Source organism: Lampris incognitus, chromosome 11 (genome assembly GCF_029633865.1).
Source record: "Lampris incognitus isolate fLamInc1 chromosome 11, fLamInc1.hap2, whole genome shotgun sequence".
Classification (NCBI taxonomy): domain Eukaryota; kingdom Metazoa; phylum Chordata; class Actinopteri; order Lampriformes; family Lampridae; genus Lampris; species Lampris incognitus.
The window spans coordinates 38171295-38194294 of record NC_079221.1 but is presented as its reverse complement, the minus strand read 5'-3'; the positions used below and the strand labels follow the sequence as shown (position 1 = coordinate 38194294).

General features: G+C 44.5%; 2 protein-coding genes across 2 annotated transcripts in view; both read right to left on the bottom strand.

Annotated features, from left to right (window-relative positions):
- The window catches only part of dars1 (aspartyl-tRNA synthetase 1), a 35574-nt gene extending 17812 nt beyond the window's left edge, over nt 1-17762 (bottom strand). Inside the window, exons 1-6 of the mRNA XM_056289252.1 lie at nt 17624-17762; nt 11625-11727; nt 7326-7355; nt 6886-6943; nt 4064-4156; nt 864-966 (exon numbers count right to left, since the gene is read on the bottom strand). Coding sequence (XP_056145227.1) covers nt 864-966; nt 4064-4156; nt 6886-6943; nt 7326-7355; nt 11625-11727; nt 17624-17646 — 410 coding nt within the window. The 5' untranslated portion in view covers nt 17647-17762. The remainder of the gene's footprint in view (nt 1-863; nt 967-4063; nt 4157-6885; nt 6944-7325; nt 7356-11624; nt 11728-17623) is intronic.
- A 2755-nt stretch (nt 17763-20517) lies between these two features.
- cxcr4b (chemokine (C-X-C motif), receptor 4b) overlaps nt 20518-23000 on the bottom strand; it is a 28703-nt gene continuing 26220 nt past the window's right edge. Inside the window, 3 exon segments of the mRNA XM_056288922.1 lie at nt 20518-21578; nt 21581-21823; nt 21826-22047. Coding sequence (XP_056144897.1) covers nt 20878-21578; nt 21581-21823; nt 21826-22047 — 1166 coding nt within the window. The 3' untranslated portion in view covers nt 20518-20877.

Here is a 23000-nt window from a genome sequence, read left to right as displayed (position 1 = left end):
TAGCCTGCACTGGAGAATGCTAGTGTGTTTCTAGGACAGAGCAATGAACTTCACGAAGGAAATGATGCGACCAACACACGTCATCAATAAGTGACATGACGCGCACGATCTCGCGCAAATTATGAGCCATCTTTTTGACGACTCATAGTTGTTTTAGGTAGATCTTATCATAATTTTTTTGTGCAATTGATTTAAAGCTCATTTTAATGCCAATATATGCAATTTTAGGAGCACTGAGGGAATGTCAGGTCTGTATCTTTTTTTTAAATTTTTTTAACCAAGTTATTAAACTTTGAAAATCCAAAACCGTCAAAATGAAAGCCTTGATCGTTCTTGTGTTAACCTCCCCTGACCCACCAGAAATAAAAACCTATATATGTTAATAGTTCCTTTATACTATGTAGGTTATGCAAACCGATGGCCCCATTCTGCCAGGCGGTATTACTCATTCATAAAAGTGTATTTTAAACACTTAAATGTCTCTATTACTACTGAGCTGCTTTCGTAAGTACACACGTGAAAAGACGTACACGTTTTATTTTTGTGCATTCATAGACTAGCAGTAATGGGCTGCAGTCTGACCCCAATCATGATTAATGATGTCCAGGTCCTAAGTATATCTTCCTCCTCTAATCCAGGCCGCCGTATTTGCTATCCGGACAGGAACCGCTCCATTAAAACACGGCCATATCCCACCTTTTTAACAGCCGCCTTTTGTTGTCAAGTAGGAAAAAAATGATCAACACCCACCCCACCCCCCACCCCCAGAATGTGTGAAAATGGATCGGAGGAGTATTGGCACACCCGGATTTTCCCACCATTGTTTTGCGCTCACTGACAGGAAGCGCAGTCTCAGTACTCACTTAGCGGCAAACTTGACCATCTGCTTGCTGGCACGATCTCCCACGGCGACCAGCGCCTGAACGTTGAACTGCTGCTGACGCAGGACCAAGAAGCACTGCTTCCCTGAAACAACAACAACAACAATAGACAGTGCTGAGCCGCTGACAGACCCCTTTCATTCAGACCAAACTGAGCTAATGGGCTTGTCCACACCCAGGGCTCTCGGACAACGCGGAGCTGTGTCAGAGATCCGGGGGGGGGGGGGGGTTGACAAAAGTTGAGGTGGCGGTCCTTCTCATCTACAGGTAAAGTGTCTTGATGCGTGCTCAATAATCCAAGAAAATCAAAGAAAGTTGAATCAGTTCATCTGGACAGGACGTTTGTTGAGAGAAAGGTTTCATCACTCATCTATGTGACCTCTTCAGTCTCAACTGACTGCAGGTATCCCTCCACCCCCACCCTTATAAAGAACACCGCGGCACAACGACCGAAAAAAAGTCAAAGTAAAGGTCAAGTGTTAAGCATCTGCCATCTTGGATTGGCTGGGAGAGCCTGGTCTGCTGTGTCCGGTGAGCCCAGGGACCGCAGCCCTGCCCGCCTGGAGCTGTGCCCGAAGAGGAAGCACCGAGGGCGGTCTGATAGGATGCGGAAGCAGGGCGGGCCAAGCTAACTGCTAGCCCATGCAGACCAGCAGTTCCAACAGTCATCTTGGCTGGCGTTCACTCTCTTGGACAGTGAAAAAAAAATGTTGTGTTTTGATATGGTGGATATGTGCTTTTTTAGTTTTTTTGTAGCTTGGATATACACTCACTGGCCACTTTATTAGGTACACCTTGCTAGTACCGGATTGGACCCCCTTTTGCCTTCAGAACTGCCTTAATCCTTCGTGGCATAGATTCAACAAGGTACTGGAAACATTCCTCAGAGAGTTTGGTCCATATTGACATGATAGCATCACGCAGTTGCTGCAGATTTGTCAGCTGCACATCCATGATGCGAATCTCCCAGTCCACCACATCCCAAAGGTGCTCTATTGGATTGAGATCTGGTGACTGTGGAGGCCATTTGAGTACAGTGAACTCATTGTCATGTTCAAGAAACCAGTCTGAGATGATTCGAGCTTTATGACATGGCGCGTTATCCTGCTGGAAGTAGCCATCAGAAGATGGGAACACTGTGGTCATAAAGGGATGGACATGGTCAGCAACAATACTCAGGTAGGCTGTGGCGTTGACACGATGCTCAATTGGTACTAAGGGGCCCAAAGTGTGCCAAGAAAATATCCCCCACACCATTACACCACCACCACCAGCCTGAACCGTTGATACAAGGCAGGATGGATCCATGCTTTCATGTTGTTGACGCCAAATTCTGACCCTACCATCCGAATGTCGCAGCAGAAATCGAGACTCATCAGACCAGGCAACGTTTTTCCAATCTTCTATTGTCCAATTTTGGTGAGCCTGTGCGAATTGTAGCCTCAGTTTCCTGTTCTTAGCTGACAGGAGTGGCACCCGGTGTGGTCTTCTGCTGCTGTAGCCCATCTGCCTCAAGGTTCGACGTGTTGTGCGTTCAGAGATGCTCTTCTGCATACCTCGGTTGTAATGAGTGGTTATTTGAGTTACTGTTGCCTTTCTATCAGCTCGAACCAGTCTGGCCATTCTCCTCTGACCTCTGGCATCAACAAGGCATTTTCGCCCACAGAACTGCCGCTCACTGGATATTTTCTCTTTTTCGGACCATTCTCTGTAAACCCTAGAGATGGTTGTGCGTGAAAATCCCAGTATATCAGCAGTTTCTGAAATACTCAGACCAGCCCGTCTGGCACCAACAACCATGCCACGTTCAAAGTCACTTAAATCACCTTTCTTCCCCATTCTGATGCTCGGTTTGAACTGCAGCAGATCGTCTTGACCATGTCTACATGCCTAAATGCATTGAGTTGCTGCCATGTGATCGGCTTATTAGAAATTTGCGTTAACGAGCAGTTGGACAGGTGTGCCTAATAAAGTGGCCGGTGAGTGTATATGTGTGTTCTTGTAGGTTTTGGATGTGTTTTTGTCTTTGTGTTGCACTGCTGTGGGCTGGGGGAAACGATATTTCGTACATGAAATGAAACGACAAATAAATGATCCTGATCTACCAACAGACCCTTCCCTCTGAAGAAGGCTGCGTGGAGCTGGCCTGATAGCTGCCTTCTGACTGCACGCACGCACGCACGCACGCACGCACGCACGCACGCACGCACGCACACACACACACACACACACACCCACCTCGGGACAATGTAAACAAGTAAGCCAATCAACAGTGAGGACGTGACGACAGCCAGACCACCCAGGTGCTCTGATACTGCTGTGTCTATGAGGGGCAGCGAAGTCATGATCCCACAAACAGAAGCGCCTCATCCCAGACCAAATCAGGATGTTATTCTGCTCTCAAGGACATCCTCCATAACAGGCTGATTGAATGAATAGACGAGCTGGGGTGGAAGTGGCCCTTGACATGGAAGCTGTCCTGGAAGGAAAAGGGGTGACGAGACCATAAGGACAGTGTGCTCATAATCACGTTGTTAGCGCTGGGGCGTATATGTTTAAGGTTACATCTCGAGACCTAATAGCTGTGCAAGGCTCAATAGCTTCATTGTATTCAAATGGGACTGCAGCCTCGTACCTGCCAGCAGCCGGGGCCGGGGCAAAGAGAGGTTATTTGATCTCCAGATCTGCAATGACATGTCATTTCTGACAACTAAGCAATGATATCAAAAACACCCCCGGGTTTTCAAGCTCTGCAAAACACGTGTTTCTGTGTGCTCCGAGGGAGGGGGACCACAAGAAAAGACTATATTCTAGAGAGGAAAAATAAAACCACTCTTGCTACCAGCCCGCCCGCGTTTTGCCTTTCTTTCACCGTATATGACGTGTAACCCTCGAGTCAAAGTGAGCTGCAGCGTGGAATGTGCTTTCAAAAATGCGGCAGCCGCTCATTTGTGTTTTCAACGCTAAACTCTGGAGTTGCCCAACCCGAGGTGACTGATCTGGAAAATGAGAGAGAAGGGGGGGGGGGGGGAGCAGCTCCTCTTCTCACCCCGGGGCAGTGGATTTACTGGCAACAGTACACCGAGGATTAGCGAAGACGGGGTAGTACCTCAGTTTTACCTCACCATTTACATCTTTGTCAGCAGAAGTAACCCAAATGGGTGGACGGACGGTGGTCTCACCTTTGGCTCTGCTGGTGTGGATTCTGGCACGCAGCCAGATCAACTGGTCAGCCTTCTCAGGTGTCAGGTCCCGGATGCGCACCAACACCCTGTCTGGCTCGCGCGCACACACACACACACACACACACACACACACAGAAACACAAAAGGGAGGGGGGGCAACTTTTAAGGATTACTTCAAAGGCCTTGGTCGGTTCTGTGCACGGACACTCTCCTTACACACTCGCATTGTCAGAAAGCAACGTGAGCGCATACCCACGCATGTACACAGACAAACACACAAACAGACATGTACACAAACACACTACACACAAAAAAAAAATCCCTGCTTGAATTACAAGAGGGGCCCTATCTAATAAATATGACACACGAGGAGGCTCGGTGAAAAGCTCTCCAACTTGCCTCATTCTGTGGCGTTGTGACAAATTGACTCCCGTTTCACCCGTGTCACTCAGAGACCCGCTTTAACCTCATTATCGGCCAGGAGGGGAGGCAGAGACACCCAGGTAGCACCAGGGAGAAAGCAAGAGACGCCCTTTTGGCTGGGAACACCGCCTACACCCACATGAAAGCTTACTTGGCACCCCCCCGGCAAAGGCATGCAGGTGAGCGGTGGCTCCTCTTTGTTCACTGCCACTGGAGCTGAAACGGCAGCCAGACCGATGGACGACCTAAACTGGCCGACCGGCGGCCCTTCACCACGTTCATCCACGAGTTATTGCGAGCCATTAGTCACTGCAATTATCTCTGACATCTCTGCCACTGCTATACGACGCGACTAAAAACATTTGTCACGGGCCTGATCCGCTGGAATCATATTATCTCTGGAACCTGAACAGCCTGAAAAAGATAAAACGGGGAGGGTTTTTTTTTTGGGAACACAAAGACCTCTGGTATCTATCTACATGTTGTTCCAGGTTTCCCACATATTTTCTCATTTCATATTTATTTTCTTTCCACTGACATGAACCTCTTGACCCAAAGTTCGACATAATTCATGTACATATGCATGTTTAACACTAGAGCGACCCGGATTTCACTCCTACCTATCACGACCATGGGCGGCCAAAGTGATGGCCAGGTTTTAACTCTATATTCTGTCAAGATAAGTACCTAATTGAGATATTAATGCATTGCATATGTTTGTATTTCTGTTAGGAAACGACTGACACCAAAATTAACATTTTAACAACTTTAATACTATCTTTCAAACAATTTAAAATGGCTGCTGTCCAACGCCTGTAAATACGCCTCGGTGGTAGTCATGGTGCATCTGAAACGGCGCCTGTACCCAGACATTCATTCATTCATTCATCTTCAGCTGCTTCTCCGGGGTCGGGTCGCGGTGGCAGCAAGCTAAGTAGGGCACTCAAGACGTCTCTCTCCCCAGCAACACCCTCCAGCTCCTCCTGGGGGATCCCAAGGCGTTCCCAGGCCAGATTGGACATGTAGTCCCTCCAGTGAGCTCTGGGTCTACCCTGGGGTCTCCTCCCAGTTGGCCATGCCCGGTAAACCTACAAAGGAAGGTGCCCAGGAGGCATCCTAATCAGATGCCTGAACCACCTCAACTGGCTCCGTTCGATGTGAAGGAGCAGCAGCTCTACTCCGAGCTCCCTCCGGATGTCCGAGCTCCTCACCCTATCTCTAAGGCTGAACCCAGACATCCTACGGAGGAAACTCATTTCAGCTGCTTGTATCCACGATCTCACCCTTTTGGTCACTACCCAAAGCTCATGACCATAGATGACGGTTGGAACGAAGATTGACTGGTAAATTGAGAGCTTTGCCTTCCGGCTCAGCTACCTCTTCACCACAACAGTCCGGTACAACGCCCGCATTACTGCTGGGTGGGAAAAAATTAATTCTGGGGCCGTCGTCACGTTCAGCTTTGACCAATCCGCCTGTCAATCTCCCGCTCCATCCTACCCTCACTTGTGAACAAGACCCTGAGATACTTGAACTCCTTCACTTGAGGCAACAACTCATCCCCAACCGGGAGGGAGCAATCCAACATTTTCCCGTAGAGAGCCATGGCCTCAGACTTGGAGGTGCTGACTCTCATCCCGGCCATTTCACACTCAGCTGCAAACCACCCCAGTGCACGCTGGAAGTCACGTTCTGATGAAGCCAACAAAACCACATCATCTGCGAAGAGCAGAGATGCAATTCTGAGGTTCCCAAAACGGACACACTCCTCACCTTGGCTGCGCCTTGAGATCCTGTCCATGAATATCACAAACAGAATCGGAGACACGTGACAACCTTGGCGGAGTCCGACACCCACCAACCCAGACATGTTGGAAATAATCAAAAATGAAGTTTAGACTATTACTCTGCACTGGAGGATGCTAGTGTGTTTCTAGGACAGAGCAATTAACCTCGCGAAGGAAATGATGTGACCAACACACGTCATAAATAAGTGACATGATGCGCATGATGATGCACAAAATTACAAGCCGTCTTTTTGACGGCTCAGGGCCGTTTTAGGTAGATCTTACAACTTTTTTTGTGCAATTGACCGAAAACTGATTTTAATGCAAATATATGCAATTTTAGGAGCACTCATGGAGCGGCAGGTCTGTATCTTTTTTTCCCGCAAAGTTATTAAACTTTGAAAATCCAAAACCGTCTAAATGACGGCCTGGGTTGTTCTAGTGTTAAAAGAGCAAATACCCGTTTTTCTGCAAAAGCTTGTGTGGTTTGAGATTTCTCAAATTAGTTTTCCACACTTTTCCAGGCTGTTCACATCCGTGTAAGAAACCTGGCGTCTCTGAAGGCAACAAAGAAAACAAATACGTAGAGGTCCCCGTTTCCATACTTACCTAGTTTCTGCTGGGACTGGACCATAGCAGACACACCATACCGGTCCTTGGCAAAGTCCTTAAAATGCAAGAGCATCGTTTCTTAGCGCACGGCACATTCAGTTTTTAAAAGGCAACATTCAAAACCTAAAATGTTCCTCAAGTTAAGATTTCTGCCATAGGAAATATGTTGCATTAGATGTAGACATTAATTCTAACAACATCATAATATGAAGAGCTGTGTGACCTCCTCAGTTTCATGAACATTTATCTGTCCAGATAACAGGAAATGAGCAGGCTTCTAAAAAGCTTGAGAGGAAATTGTCAAAGAGGTAGCTGGAACGGGATTCAGCAAACAGGCATTTGCATACAAACCTTCGGAAAGGTGTGAAAGCCAAGACAGAAACACAGGGGGGCGACTGGTGTTTACAACTCAGTAATGATCTTTCGGGGGTACTTACATCTTCCTCTGTGCTTTGTTGATCAGCAGCCTGAAACACAAAAGAGACAAGTTGATTTTAATGGGTCTTCCAAATACCCAGGAAATCACCGCAGCAGGACACTAAATTCAAAACGTTCAATGAAAACAAGGTTTAATGGTATTTAACTTCAAATGGAGCAACTGGAAACTGCAACAACAGCCATGGAAGGGCCATTTTCACTGTGCTATTGGGGATTTGAATTAAACATATAAATCAAAAGCTGTAATTACTATCCTTCCCTGAGCCCAGTGACGGATCCCTGGCTACACCATCTCTTCAGAACATGGCTCTGGCCCATCATAGACAATGAGTAATGGCACAGGGGAGAAATTGCTTTGTAATCGAAACAGAATAAGAGGGGAGATCTTCCGTATCTTTCTACCGGCTTCTGGGCCGCTCAAAGGCAAATGACTCCCAACACTATGAGATAGTCTTGAGGAAGCTATAGCTCCACTCCATTCGCTATGCAAATTGATATGGGTGTACGGAGATGGCTGCCAGAGGTGGAGAGCGATGGGGATTCACCCATTGTCAATCCCGTCATAAAACGGAGGATACTGGTGATTTTGATCAACTGCAACAGGCACTGTCATCTCATTACACACCTTCAACAGTCAATCCAGGAGTGGCTTTAACTAAGCAGCCAAGTGACAGGAACACATAATAAGGGAATAAGTAAAGCAAAGTAGGAAAAAAAAATATATATATATATATATACACTACCGTTCAAAAGTTTGGGATCACATTGAAATGTCCATATTTTTGAAGGAAAAGCACTGTACTTTTCAATGAAGATAACTTTAAACTAGTCTTAACTTTAAAGAAATACACTCTATACATTGCTAATGTGGTAAATGACTATTCTAGCTGCAAATGTCTGGTTTTTGGTGCAATATCTACATAGGTGTATAGAGGCCCATTTCAAGCAACTATCACTCCAGTGTTCTAATGGTACAATGTGTTTGCTCATTGGCTCAGAAGGCTAATTGATGATTAGAAAACCCTTGTGCAATCATGTTCACACATCTGAAAACAGTTTAGCTCGTTACAGAAGCTACAAAACTGACCTTCCTTTGAGCAGATTGAGTTTCTGGAGCATCACATTTGTGGGGTCAATTAAACGCTCAAAATGGCCAGAAAAAGAGAACTTTCATCTGAAACTCGACAGTCTATTCTTGTTCTTAGAAATGAAGGCTATTCCATGCGAGAAATTGCTAAGAAATTGAAGATTTCCTACACCGGTGTGTACTACTCCCTTCAGAGGACAGCACAAACAGGCTCTAACCAGAGTAGAAAAAGAAGTGGGAGGCCGCGTTGCACAACTGAGCAAGAAGATAAGTACATTAGAGTCTCTAGTTTGAGAAACAGACGCCTCACAGGTCCCCAACTGGCATCTTCATTAAATAGTACCCGCAAAACACCAGTGTCAACATCTACAGTGAAGAGGCGGCTGCGGGATTCTGGGCTTCAGGGCAGAGTGGCAAAGAAAAAGCCATATCTGAGACTGACCAATAAAAGAAAAAGATTAAGATGGGCAAAAGAACACAGACATTGGACAGAGGAAGACTGGAAAAAAGTGTTGTGGACGGATGAATCCAAGTTTGAGGTGTTTGGATCACAAAGAAGAACGTTTGTGAGACGCAGAACAAATGAAAAGATGCTGGAAGAATGCCTGACGCCATCTGTTAAGCATGGTGGAGGTAATGTGGTGGTCTGGGGTTGCTTTGGTGCTGGTAAGGTGGGAGATTTGTACAGGGTAAAAGGGATTCTGAATAAGGAAGGCTATCACTCCATTTTGCAACGCCATGCCATACCCAGTGGACAGCGCTTGATTGGAGCCAATTTCATCCTACAACAGGACAATGACCCTAAACACACCTCCAAATTGTGCAAGAACTATTTAGAGCAGAAGCAGGCAGCTGGTATTCTATCGGTAATGGAGTGGCCAGCGCAGTCACCAGATCTGAACCCCATTGAGCTGTTGTGGGAGCAGCTTGACCGTATGGTACGCAAGAAGTGCCCATCCAACCAATCCAACTTGTGGGAGCTGCTTCTGGAAGCGTGGGGTGCAATTTCTCCAGATTACCTCAACAAATTAACAGCTACAATGCCAAAGGTCTGCAATGCTGTAATTGCTGCAAATGGAGGATTCTTTGACGAAAGCAAAGTTTGATGTAAAAAAAATCTTATTTCAAATACAAATCATTATTTCTAACCTTGTCAATGTCTTGACTCTATTTTCTATTCATTTCACAACATATGGTGGTGAATAAGTGTGACTTTTCATGGAAAACACAAAATTGTTTGGGTGATCCCAAACTTTTGAACGGTAGTGTATATATACACATATTACTGATTTGAAAAGAAAACCACTGCCATGAAATAGGCTAACTGGAGCTATAATCAACTATGTTTTATTTCTAAGAAGATTTTCACTACTAGATACATTAGATATTAGTACCGATTTGACCTGTTTGCTACGTCTGACTGCAGTCAGGTGGCCAAACCTAGAAACTGTCTTATCTGTATACCATGAATGTGTAATTACAAACTTCAGTACTTTCACTATTCTTTTATGTTTTATTACTTTTTTTCATTCTTCTTTTTGAAATATGTTATGCCTTGGGTGTCCGGATCGCGTGGCGGTCTATTCCGTTGCCTACCAACACGGGGATCGCCGGATCAAACCCCGAGTTACCTCCGGCTTGGTCGGGCATCCCTACAGACACAACTGGCCGTGTCTGCGGGTGGGAAGCCGGATTGTGGGTATGTGTCCTGGTCGCTGCACTAGCACCTCTTCTGGTTGGTTGGGGCACCTGTTTGGGGGGGGAGGAGGAACACGGGGGAATAGCGTGATCCTCCCATGCGCTACGTCCCCCTGGCGAAACGCCTCACTGTCAGGTGGAAAGAAGTGGCTGGCAACTCCACATGTATCGGGGGAGGCATGTGGTAGTCTGCAGCCCTCCCCGGATCGGCAGAGGGGGTGGAGCAGTGACCAGGACGGCTCGCAAGAGTGAGGAAATTGGCCAGGTACAATCCAAAAAAAAATAAAGAGTAAAAAGTTATGCCTCTATCCCTTTATTTTCATCATATGGTTGTTCTCAAGATTACTTTTCATTGTATGTGTGCCTTGGTTCACAGTATAATGATAATAGAATCGAACATTAAAGGGACATATCAGTTTTGTTTCAGCCTGTTAACTACAAATGGCGTATATGTTACATTACTCCTGACCATTTTCCAAAGCATGCCTTAGTTTCCCACCTGCCCAGGAGCCACTAGTTTCCATTCATGATATGAAAATAAACTTGCAGACATGAAACCAGCTTGAGATGTGTAATCCATGACAGGGAAAATTCTGCCGACACTACTATTTCGTCAGAGTTACGTTATCATTGTGTGTCAATGCAACTGAAGGCACAGATTGTTGTTGACAGCATTGCAATCACAAGCTAAGCTGTCATCAAATCAATTCTGGTGGATAAACAATAATCAAACATGAACGTTTTGAAACAAGATTATCTAAAGTTGGTTGCTTCTTGCGTTAAAAAGGCTGCCGTTCGTTGATTTTCTCTGCACGTTGGTTTTCATGCTGCACTGAATAAATGGAAACCAGTGGTGCCTGGTAAGGTGGGAAAATTGCATCCAAAAATCCCAAGGTGGAAAAACCCGGTCCAGAAAGTAAAAACCCTAACTGTGTCTTTACTCCACCCATGTACTAAACCGTCAGATTGCACTGACTAGTTTCCCAAGTCAGCTGGTTTAATACATGGATGGAGTAAAGACACGGTTAGGGTTTTTACTTTCTGGACCGTGTTTTTCTACCTCTGCAAAAATCTAAAATACAACCGCATACTTTGGAAAATGATTGAGAGCAATTGTAAAACATGCCATTTGTAGTAAATGGCTAAAAAATGCAAACACACCTGTATGTCTCTGAGATTAAAAGAAGCTGAAAAGGATGAAGGAAAAACATTTTTGGGCTTGAGACAACTTGAAATGTATAGTGCTTGACGGTCGTAAGTGATTGTTTAGGGGGAGTTGCTAATATTGTTGAACACTAACTTGCTCTTTGTTTGGGTGGATATAAACATAGCCAGAAGGACAGGAATAGTGAGACAATGGATACCCCTGCCCCACCAACGTCGCCAACCGCGACCCTGCCTCGGAACCACGGTGCCTGACAACACGGCCCGTCACAGTGCTGCCAGCTGTGAGCAAAGGGGAGGTGCGCCACGGGCGAGCGGATGTGGAACAACAAATCCCAAACTCACTGACCAGCTTGGCCTGTTTCTCAGCCTTCTTGGCAGCTTTCTCCGCTTCCTTCTGCTGTTTCTTCAAGGCTTTCTTTGACTGGGCCTGCTGCTCCTCCTCGGTCGCCCTGAAACAGGAAGACACGCACAACACAAACATAAGAGTCAACTTCCAGCTTCTATTTCCCCCCCACGTTCAACAGGAAGCTGCCGACCGGGTGGGAAAAAATTAATTCTGGGGCCGTCGTCACGTTCAGCTTTGAGCCACGGCCAACCCAGGCAACACTGGCAGCCTTTTAAGTCTGCACTCCACTTTAAAGCCATTGTGCCCCCCCCCCCCAACACAAAACAGCTGTTACTTGTGTGAACGAAGAGGCAAAACAGCAGCTAAAGACAGAGATGTCGCCCGGGTAGCGCACTATTAGGCTAGCGTCCCCATGCTGAGGGTGATGATTTGCGCCCCAGGGTTGCCTCGGGCTAGGCGCTCCACCACATGTAAATCTCTTTGTACGCTACTTCAGATAAAAGTGTTTGCAAAATGGGAAAATGTCAAATAAAACACGCCAGAGAGTAAGACGAGCTGGACAAATGTGGACCTAGTGGGAACAGGGGAGACGTTCGTTTTATGAATGCATTCTCAGCTACTTGGATAAACGCTGTAGATGAATATGGGCTCACATTATCATGACAGCTTTCACACTTGCCTGAAAGTAATCTTTATCGGTTTAACGCTACTGCAAAACAACACCATAGAGACGTCACTTTTGATAAGCAAGTAAACTCTGTCATTTATGGTTTATAAAAAGTACTGACTCGCTTCCTGTCATGAACCTTGGCTCTTTATTAGACAGTATATTAAATAAAAGGGATGAGCGGCAAGCAATAAGCCTACCGATTTTTGTAGTTTAGTTTGCTTTGCTGATTTTTAACACATTTCTGAGGACTCAGAATGACAGTTGTGGCTAAACTTTAGGTTCAAGTGCAACTTTATTGTCATTTGTAGAATACAATGAAATTCTTGTGCTCTGCCTCACTCTTCCTTAACACAAAGGACACAAAGGACACCCCCCCCAAAAAAAAACAAAAAACAGTACACGATAACACAACAATGTGTGGTGCAGATAGGTACGTCAGCTGTTCAAAAACATCTCTGCCTGTGGAAAGAAACTGTTACTGAGACAGCTGGTGTCTGATTTGATGCTCTGGTAATGTTTTTTAGATGAAGGAGTGAGAACAGAACATGAGCGGGGTGGCTGGTGTCCTTAATGATGTTTTGGGCTTTCCCTTTGCATCGAGTGGTGTAAATATTATGAAGTTGTGGTAGTTCCATGCCAACAATTTTTGCTGCTGTCTTTACAGTCTTTTGAAGCAGTCTGCAGTCCTGTGGTTGCCAAACCACACTGTGATACAGCCTGTCAAGACACTCTCCATGGTGCTGAGATAAAGTTCATAAGAGTTTTGGTGCTCATACCAAAACTCTCAAGACGTCCCAGAAAATACAGTCCCTGCTTTGCCTTCTTCAGGATGCAACTGGTGTTGAGAGACCATGCGAGGGTGTCTGTGATGTGTAAACCGAGAAATCTAAAACTGTCCACAATTTCAACGGATGAACTATTGATGGAAACAGGAATGTGATTTCCTCTGGTCTTTCTAAAGCCAACGATGATTTCTTTTGTCTTACTGACATTTAGAGAGAGGTTGTTATCATGGCGCCATGTGGTTAAATCTTCCACTTCCCTCCTATAGGCCCGCTCATCACTGTCGTTTATTAGTCCAATCACTGTGGTGTCATCTGTGAATTTAATGATGCTGCTGTCATATTTGGCAACACAGTCGTGTGTAAACAGACTGTACAGTAGGGGACTGAGACAGCAGCCCTGAGGTACGCCTGTGTCAATAAATGTTAAATGGGTTTGGAATTTATAGGAATCAATCAATAGCTATTATTTCAATGTCATCAAATTGTACTGTGCTACTGAAGAAGGCAAATAGGAAACGTTAATGTATTCTTCTGGTGCCCTGGCCAAAGTAAAAAGGGTCAAACTGTCTTGTCAAGTTCACCTGCCAATGTCTAACTTTGCGAAAGCTGCAGCATATCTGTAATGCATTATCTGACAGCTTCACTAATATTAAATTGACCTGACATCAGTGCACCTGCAGGCTTAAAAAGGGCACCGGCAATTCATTGCTGAGAGGCAATTAACACAAGGCTGTAGGTCAAACAATAAAAGGCAATAAAAGATAAGGCCAAATTTACATGGAAGCCTTTAGCAGGTTCAATTTTCCAACAGATGGTGACTGGCTTTATAAAAAAAAATTCTACCTAACTCTGCAATTCTCCAAGTGAATATAGCATCACTTGTGATAAGGTGTATTAGGTTTTGCGGTTGAACAATTCTGTGCTTATTTTATTTCTGCAGTGTGGATTTTCCAATTGATTACGTGGGGTCTAGACTGAAGTCTATGGGTCAATTTAGGAGCCGCGATCTTTTCACAGGAAATAAGGCACAAAGACAAGCTATAAATAGCACAGTCTAAACAAAAACAGCAACCAATTATATTCTGCACTTGATGTCCAAAGAAAGACTTGATGACACGATCAAATGTTTGTGCACTCCATGCATTCTGCCTCATCAGAATATAACTCAACAAATTGGGTCATTACACCAAGACCATATCTTCACAATTCACTAAATGACTCACCAAATAATGCAGACTTATAATTTGTTTATATTTAAAAACTTTTATGCAAATTTTGTGGAAACATGGTTTACAAAATTACCCACTTCTTCATCAGAGAGAATGAAGTCTCATAACAAACTAGGCTATACTTCCCGGGTTTTTTTCCTCTATCGACATACGAAAACCTAAGGAATATGCTTATGAACTAGAGACATATTCAATTCTATTTTATACTGTATTCTTGGCAAAGTCACATGGAGACATGTCAGCTAACCCTATACTATGTGAAAAGGGAATTGTAGATTGATGAAAATATAATAATAATAATAACGATTATATTTATATAGTGCTTTTCTAGACACCCAAAGTGCTTCACATTGAAGGGGGTAACTCACCTCAACTAGCACCAATGTGTAGCACCCACCTGGGTGATGCACGGCAGCCATTTTGCACCAGAACGCTCACCACACATCAGCTTGAGGTGGAGCGGGAGGAATCATTGAGCCAATTACATGGGGGGATGATTAAGTGGCCAGATGGAGAGAATCAGGTTGGGAATTTTGCCTGGACACCAGGGAACCCCCTACTCTTTGCAACAAGTGCCGTGGGATCTTTAATGACCACAGTGAGTCAGGACCTTAGTTTAACGTCTCATCTGAAGGACAACACATCCTACAGCAGTGTCCCTGTCACTGCACTGGGGCATTGGGATTTGAATTTGAATTGATCAGGCTGATATCTTGAGTTTTTGCCCTTAACATCAGATTCAGATTTATTGCCAAGTACTTCAAGAACATACAAGGAATTTGTCTTGGTATGTTGGTGCAAGAGGGAAATTTTTTACAGTAAATAGTAAAGATAAAAGTTAAAAGAATAATTCTTCCTCTTTCAGCTTGTTTCTCAGGGGTCGCCACCGTGGATTTTATAGTTTCCATCAGTACCCTGTGAGGGCACAGCACCAAGGGCTGTTGTTGTTACCCCGGGCCTTGAGCGATCCGGTAGTGAGCCTTGACCGATCTAATAAGGTCTTATCAATCTACATAATGGTTTGTCAAAATTTTATATCAGATGTCCTTCCTGACACAACTACTAACCCTATGGACAGGGGCACAGGTAAAGCACTGGATGTCATCCCAGTATTCATGAACTTGCGCCCATGCCTGTCGCCAAAAGTTAAAAGAATAACAAAATACAATAAAACATATTTTCAACTAAAATAAACCATGTAGCACTTGTTTAAATTTATTAACAATCTAAGCCCAATGCCTAGTTCATTTCAGGTTGATTCAGACTGAATGACTGTTAAGACAGTGCTGGAGAAATCTGTTCTATGCTGTCAGCACAGCCCATGACCAGACCTCTCAGCTGTCTCGCTACGACAGAGCCCATTCATTCCACAGCAATACTTACAGGTCGTACAGTCAAGTATACTGAGCTTATATTTGACAATTCAAAGTCAAGCGCCTTGAACTTCAGGGATTTATTTAATAGAATTTAACACTGCACAAATAATGTTCAAAGCAAGAAACAATCTACTACTGAGTAATACAAACAATCTTCTCAGATAGAGAAAGGGATTATAATTTGAGAGGGAAATTAAACTTCAAGAAATTATGTGTTCGAACAACTTTGAAGAGCATGGGCATTTCAATCTGTGGGTAAAATTGTGGAACAGTTTGAGTATGGAACTCAAAGTACAAACATTACGCAGTTCAAGAAGTACAAAGGACTGATTTTCAAGCGATATAGGGACAATGAAGAGTTGTGTTAACTGTTAAAGTTTTACTTATCGCCAAACATTCCCAATTATTTTTTTTTTTATATGACACCAAGTGATATGTGATATCTGCATTGTTACATTTTTTCATCGTCATATTTTTTGTTATATATAAAGTTAGCACAAAAAGTAAGGAAATGTGTGTTTGGTAGATTATTTCTTTGTTGTAACAATGTTTCTTGGCAATACATTTTATATCAGGCACCTGATTGTCAGCACCTGGGGTACCAGAAGCTCAAAACAAGAGTCAATAGCAACAGCAAAATAAGCTGTTTGACATTGGCAGAGAAGATTTGGCTAATTTTTCATGGGCGCAACCCACATACTCAGCTCTGCTGCGCATCCCACAAATGCATGTTCCTTACAAATGTGGCTCCATTTAAAAGCGAAATAAACAGGCTTTCCAACGGTATAAGATTTATTGCCAAGAAGCATTGTTACAACAAAGAAATAATCTACCAAACACAAATTTCCTTACTTTTTGTGCCAAGTGTATAGATACATATACACACACATTTTTTTGTAATGTATAGTAGCTGAATTAATTTAGGAGTAGGTGATAAGGGGTAGGAAAAAAATAAGCGTATAATTCCTCCTACTCCTTTTTGAACATATATCACAAATAATCTGTGTATGTGGCGATTTGTTCGCTGAGTGTAATGTGTGGATTTGTTGATCACTTCAGATTATTGGCAGTCTGTATGTTATATCCTGTTTATTAACATGTTCGAAATAAATCATCATTCATCATCATTCATTATCTTAGTGCAAAGCAATGATTGTGTCAGTACTGCCGTGTTACACCTCAAGACCCATTGCATTCGACGGTTCAATGTTTAGTTTCTGGATTATTCATAATGACTTAATATTTTCAAACATTTCTAACAAAGACTCCTTTTGATGTGGCTGTTCAATAAGCAACTGATATCAAAAGGAGTCTTTGTTCTATTCTGTTCACATTCCTTATGATATTAGACTCCTTTTTATGTCAGTTCTGTTTTGAAAAATTGACGCAGTTAAACCATCAGCTGACAGCAGCAACCTGTTATCTGTGGAATATGCATCAACGGGATCTAACAGGTTGTCAGAGTTTGCTTTTCAGATTGCTGACAAGCTGTTGGACGTTACCTTAAAAAAGAAACCCACGGCTAAGGCTAAATCTAAACTATAAGGCATGTGAACAAAAAGTAGACCATCTAAACCAACACCAAGTCCCAGCAATCGCTTCAATGTGGCTAAAGCTAGAACGCTATAACGAACTAGCTTCGCATTACGTTAAATTTAGCTAGTCCACGGTGCAGCGGGGTCGTCCTCTTGTGGTTGATGGTGTCTCTATTTATCCATTTATTACTTTTAACTACACTGATTTTTCTAACTTGTGGTGGGTACGGTGCCAGATGATGCAATCCACTGCAAGTTTGGGTAACGCTGTGCACTGCACTCCTATGCTATCCATTGCAACGCTAGCATGGCTTAGCTCTACGGCTAAGCCATAACGCTGCCTGGCACACCGGCAGCGTTCTGAAACGGGAGTGACGATGTCAGCGTCTTAACGACATTCTTACCCTTGGATTTCTTCTTTATTCATGTCTAATTATGTCCTGTCCTGGTGTAAGTGCACTGATGTTTCACAATTCTTAGAAAGTTTGCGCGAGGTCCACTTCATCAGCTGTTCAGAAAGCAGGCATGGGTGGAGGAAGGAGGGGCCTGTATTGGTGACGCACTGAGTGCCTCTTTCTTTTGGGTCTGTATGGAAACATGCAGCGAGCACTGTAGTTCCACGTAACTCACATACTATATGTGTAGCGTACGATATGGCAATATTAATAACTGCTATTTGTGCCCCACGATATAGTAATATTGATATTATTCTATGCATCATAAAATGTACTATTTAAAATTCTGGTTGAAATAAGTGAATTATAAACACGATATACTATTTACATGGCATTATGACTCGTCTTATAACGACTCCATGAGTTGCCCAGACCAGAGCGTAGCGACCACCCTCCGGGATAAGAGAGGGTTTCATTTCCCGTGGGGCCACCCTACCGAGAAAAAAAAATCCATTCAAAAAAAATGTAAGATGGTCACACATACATACACACACACACACACACTGCTATCAAGCACCTGCACTATCCACTCTGGCCTTTTGATCAACGTGCATCACAAATAATGTTGGCTTGAATAAAGTATGCGTCATTTAAGCAGTTTCTCAGGTGCTCGTGGTGTAGGTCGGACAAGTGCTTATTCATTCCTGCTAGTTCACATCCCAAGCAAAAGCATTTGACTGTTGATAATAGCTCAATGGCCCAAAGGAGTCTCTTGTGTTTGTATTACTTTGTGCTTGTGTTACTATCCCCACCAGTTAACGAAAATCTTTTGAGGTTTGTTAACAGTGTTGATCTCTGCACGTCCACAGTTAACTTCATCACATTCGACCTGTGTCAACAGAAGACCCCTATTGAGTCCCTAAAAGAATATTGTTCTGCAGAAAACAAATACACATAAAACAGAGAGTACTTCCTGTCCATGTCAACAGCTTTGGCCCCCTAACCTAGCAGAGGAAACAAGAAAGAACACCAGTCATTAGACACTTGTGAGAAGTTGGCGAAATCAAAATATTTGGACTTCAGTGTTTGTTTTAACTGAAATATTAAATGTTGAAAGGAATCAGAGTTCTTCAGTATTGCCTGGGAGGTCATATCATTGGTGGATGAGTAAAATTAAATTTAAGTCATTTAGAAGTTTCCATTAGTGGATAGTCTAAACACTCACACTATACATAACATAGTCAAACAAATATTCAAGTAAATGCTAGGTAACAAAGTCGTATATAAACATGCAGTGTGCACATGCCTCTCCTACCTTTATATGCCAATTTTGTTTGATGGAAGGCATATTTGTTTTTAGTTAAATTCTATGAATCTCATCTCCCCTTTTTGGATGTGTCCAGTTGTCCCACTTTTTTTTTTTACTACTTCATTAATCCCCCATGGGGAAATTCTTTTTATGTATTTAACCCATCCTAGCTGTGTAGCTAGGAGCAGTGGGCAGCCGCTGTGCAGCACCCAGGGACCAACTCCAGTTCGTCTTGCCACGCCCCAGTCAGGAGCACAGACAGGCGTATAAACCCTATCATGCATGTCTTCTTTCTTTTCTGTTTTTGACTTGCATTGCATGCAGCATTCTGACCAGCAATTCAACTCATTCGATATGTTCAGCGTGTGTGCATTTCCATAAGGGAAACAGGTATGTGCTATGTCAAAACTCAGCCATCCAAAATCCATCACACCTTCCGGGCCTAAAAGATGAGGTGTTTTTTTCTGATGAAGGTTTAGCCTCCAATTAAGAGATCCTATCCCCAACTTTATGAGTGGGGTTCCTGATGGTGGTGGAAAAGAAGAAGATTTGTTCAGCTGGATTCAGTGGAGTGTAAAATTACGTACTTCTCCCCATACTGAAAGAGGTAACTGAGCGTATATGCTCGAGTATGAATCACTCTAACGTTTCAAACTGAAAGGAAAAACCACCTGTTGCTTAATTCTGTTTCATTGTGAACTTAGTGAGAAGTTCAGCTGGGAAAACACAAGAACAAACTGTGCCTAAAGGTCAGGCCTTGACTGGGGCACCTATCGTCATTTTTAAATGTAAAGAAATGGAAATTTCTCTCCTCTGGAGGCTCCGGTGAATGAGAACAGCACCGTGCCCAGCAGCAGCAGCAGCAGCAGCAGCTATTTAACAACTGTATTCTTCCTCATGCCCATTGTTGTTGGCCTCCTTTGTTCTCCAACTTGAACACCATCCTGTCATCAGAGTGATAACATTTTGACTATGAATTAGAGAAAACAGCCCAAAGACTGACAGGTGTTACAGCTTGCTCAAAACTCTTTCGTCTTTGTGTCTTATCTTGTCCAAAACCTGCCAGTGGACTCCATGAAAAGTTAAAGCAGTGAATTTATGACCAATGACATGTAGCCCAAAACCCCACATCTACTGCACGGCACTTCATGCTATGTTTGTCATCTGAATTTAAAATGTTTCTGTACGTGTTTGATAAGAAAGTGTTAAATTATCAGCCATTCTTGGGGGGGGGGGCTGACTGACCAATTGGTTAAGATAGTTTATAATTTACAAGCTTTAAATGGTGCAGTCTGTCTGTCTCAAAGCGAGAAAATAAAACAGAGGGTTGAACGTCTTATGTTCTTTGTTTTGAAGACATATGGGTGAAGGTTGTAGCTTTTGTGTCATAGTCACTCAAGATGTAAAAATGCACAGATGTTCCTTCAGTTAAAGGATCCGTCCGGCCAGTCCGCCTCCGCTAGTCCGCCTCCTGCCTTTCAGTCAGACCAGGTAGACATTTGTGTTAGGAGAAGCTACCCCTCCCCCCTCAAACCCCACTCTGACCCCTGGGGGGAGGAGGGGGGCAGTTCTCAGAATGCACACCACACAGAAATGAGCATTAAAGAATTTATTTTTAGGAAAACAAGTAAAAAAACCAACAACTTTGAAACTATATCCACACAAGTCAAATGAGCATCATGCATTTTTTTTTTTTGTTGCAAAACTTCCAGTGTGACAGCAATAAATAACAGCTTTCGGACGAACACACAATGTAAGTGCGAACAAACAAATTGCTAAGGACTATATACAGATTCTTAAAAAGCAGCTACTGCCCCTAAAGTCGAGAGGAGGCTGGGAACCTTTCAACAAGTAAAGGCGAGGAAACGAGTTTTGGGCGTAGAAACAACGCAATATACACAGTTTGTTTTTATTTAAGTCTCTGAAAGATCAAGTGGACATTTTTTGCCGTTTGTTAACTGGGGAGAGCGCTTGAAGACTCCGACTCAGTAGAAACAGACGAAATTGCCCCCCTCTTTTTCGTCATGAGAGTCCTTTTCTGACTGGACCTGCTGCTAACAGACAGGACGCTCCTGGCTGATTTTTTAAACGTGACCCCCAGGAAAGCGTAGAGGATGGGGTTGAGACAGCAGTGAAAGTAAGCCAGCGCTTCCGTTATAGAAATCCACCTCTGCAGGTCCTGCTCCAGCCCACAGCTCTGGGGGATGACGTTGAGAATCATGAGGGTGTCCACAAAGATCCCCACACAATAGGGCAGCCAGCAGCAGAAAAAGCACAGGATGAGGATGACCGTGGTCTTCAGCGCCTTCTTCTTCAGGACCTGGCCTTTGGAGCCCTGCGAGAGCTTGGCGATGATGATACAGTAGCAGGTGAATATGACCAAGCCCGGCAGTACGAAGCCCACCAGGATTTGCTGGAAGCGGAAGGCGGCCATCCATATCGTATTGGCCTCTGCCAGCGCCGGGTAGATGCGCTCGCAGATGGCCTTGGGGCTTTCGGTCTCCAGCTGGTCCTCGCCGCTGAGGATGAAGCTGGAGCCTTCGATGTCCTGCACCTTGGCGAACAACAGGTCTGGCACCGTGAGGAGGACGGCGGGCAACCACACGCCCACATAGATGACCCTGTCCACCAGCAGCTTCCTGGTGGCCTGGCTGTGGTGGCCCGGACCACCGCCAGGTATCTGTCCAGACTGATGAAGGCTAAGATCAGCACGCTGCTGTACAGGTTGACGGTGTAGATGACGTGCACAGTCACACAGAGGAAGCTTCCAAAATACCAGTTGCTGGCCGCATACACAGCCCAGAAAGGCAGCGTCAGGACAAACAGCAGGTCAGCCACCGAGAGGTGGAGGCGGTACTTGTCAGTCATCGATTTGAACTTCTTCTGGTAGCCCATGACACGAGGACTAATCCATTACCGGTGATCCCCAGGATAAAGATTATTCCATAAACCGTGGGCAGGAAAATCTTGTAGAACTCCTCGCTGAGCGCTCTGCTGCAGGGCTCCTGGTAGTCCAGCTCGAAGTCCCCGGACCCGTCCGAGTTGTTGTCGAAACCGTCGAATCCACGCTCTGCAAGCAACCGGTGAAAAGGTGGAGAAGTCAGAAATATGGTCTCGCCAAAGCCTTGCCATCAAACAGCAGGCGCAATTGCTGCCGCGAGGCGCGTGCTCGGCTCACGCGTTTTTTTAATTTTATCTTAATTGATGACTTAAAACAACCGCATAAAAGACCAATCAGCACACTTTGAGTGCGCAACAACTTTAACACACATTTTGTTGAGTCGACAAACCATCTCAGGTTGTTATCGTCAAGTGATAGTTCCCCCCCATACATTTTCGTGAGACACAGCATGACGCAAGGAAAATAAAATCCAATCCTGAGAGGTAATCAAGCTAAGACAAACAACAACAACATATACAACTAATAAGTTGAAACAAAGCAACAAAACTCACCTCGTTGAAATGCATGTTTTCCGCGCCGACAGAAGCGTGTGTGGATGTGACAAAAGTTTGAAAGTTTGAAGGGGCCACCAGATAAATAGTCGTGACTCCTGACCCCTCCCCCCTGAGGAGGAGGCGGGGGAGGAGTGCCTCTCCGCGTGCGCGCGGCGACGCCGCATCGTGTTCAAAAACGGCTCTGCTATATAAACTCCCCGCGTCACGCTTTTCTGCGTGTCTTTCATAAGAAAGCAAAGAGCGGCATCTCAGTGTGCACACGGGTGTGTGAGTCTACGGTGCTGTGGTGTGTTTCAACCCCCCCTCTCCCCCCCCCCGCTTGTTTTCTTCTTCACCTCATCCAGTTGCGCGTTAACTTGGAAGGTGCAGCAGTCTGATGGTAACCCCCCCCACCACCACCCCGTCTCCTCTGGGGGAGCCTCGTATTTATTGTTTTACAAACGACTTTATGAGTCCCGTTGTGCCCTCTCTCTCTCTCTCTCTCTCTCTCTCTCTCTCTCTCTCTCTCTCTCTCTCTCTCTCTCTCTCTCTCTCTCTCTCTCTTTCTCTCTCTCCTCTCTCTCTCTCTCTCTCTCTCTCTCTCTCTCTCTCTCTCTCTCTCTTCTCTCTCTCTCCCTCTCT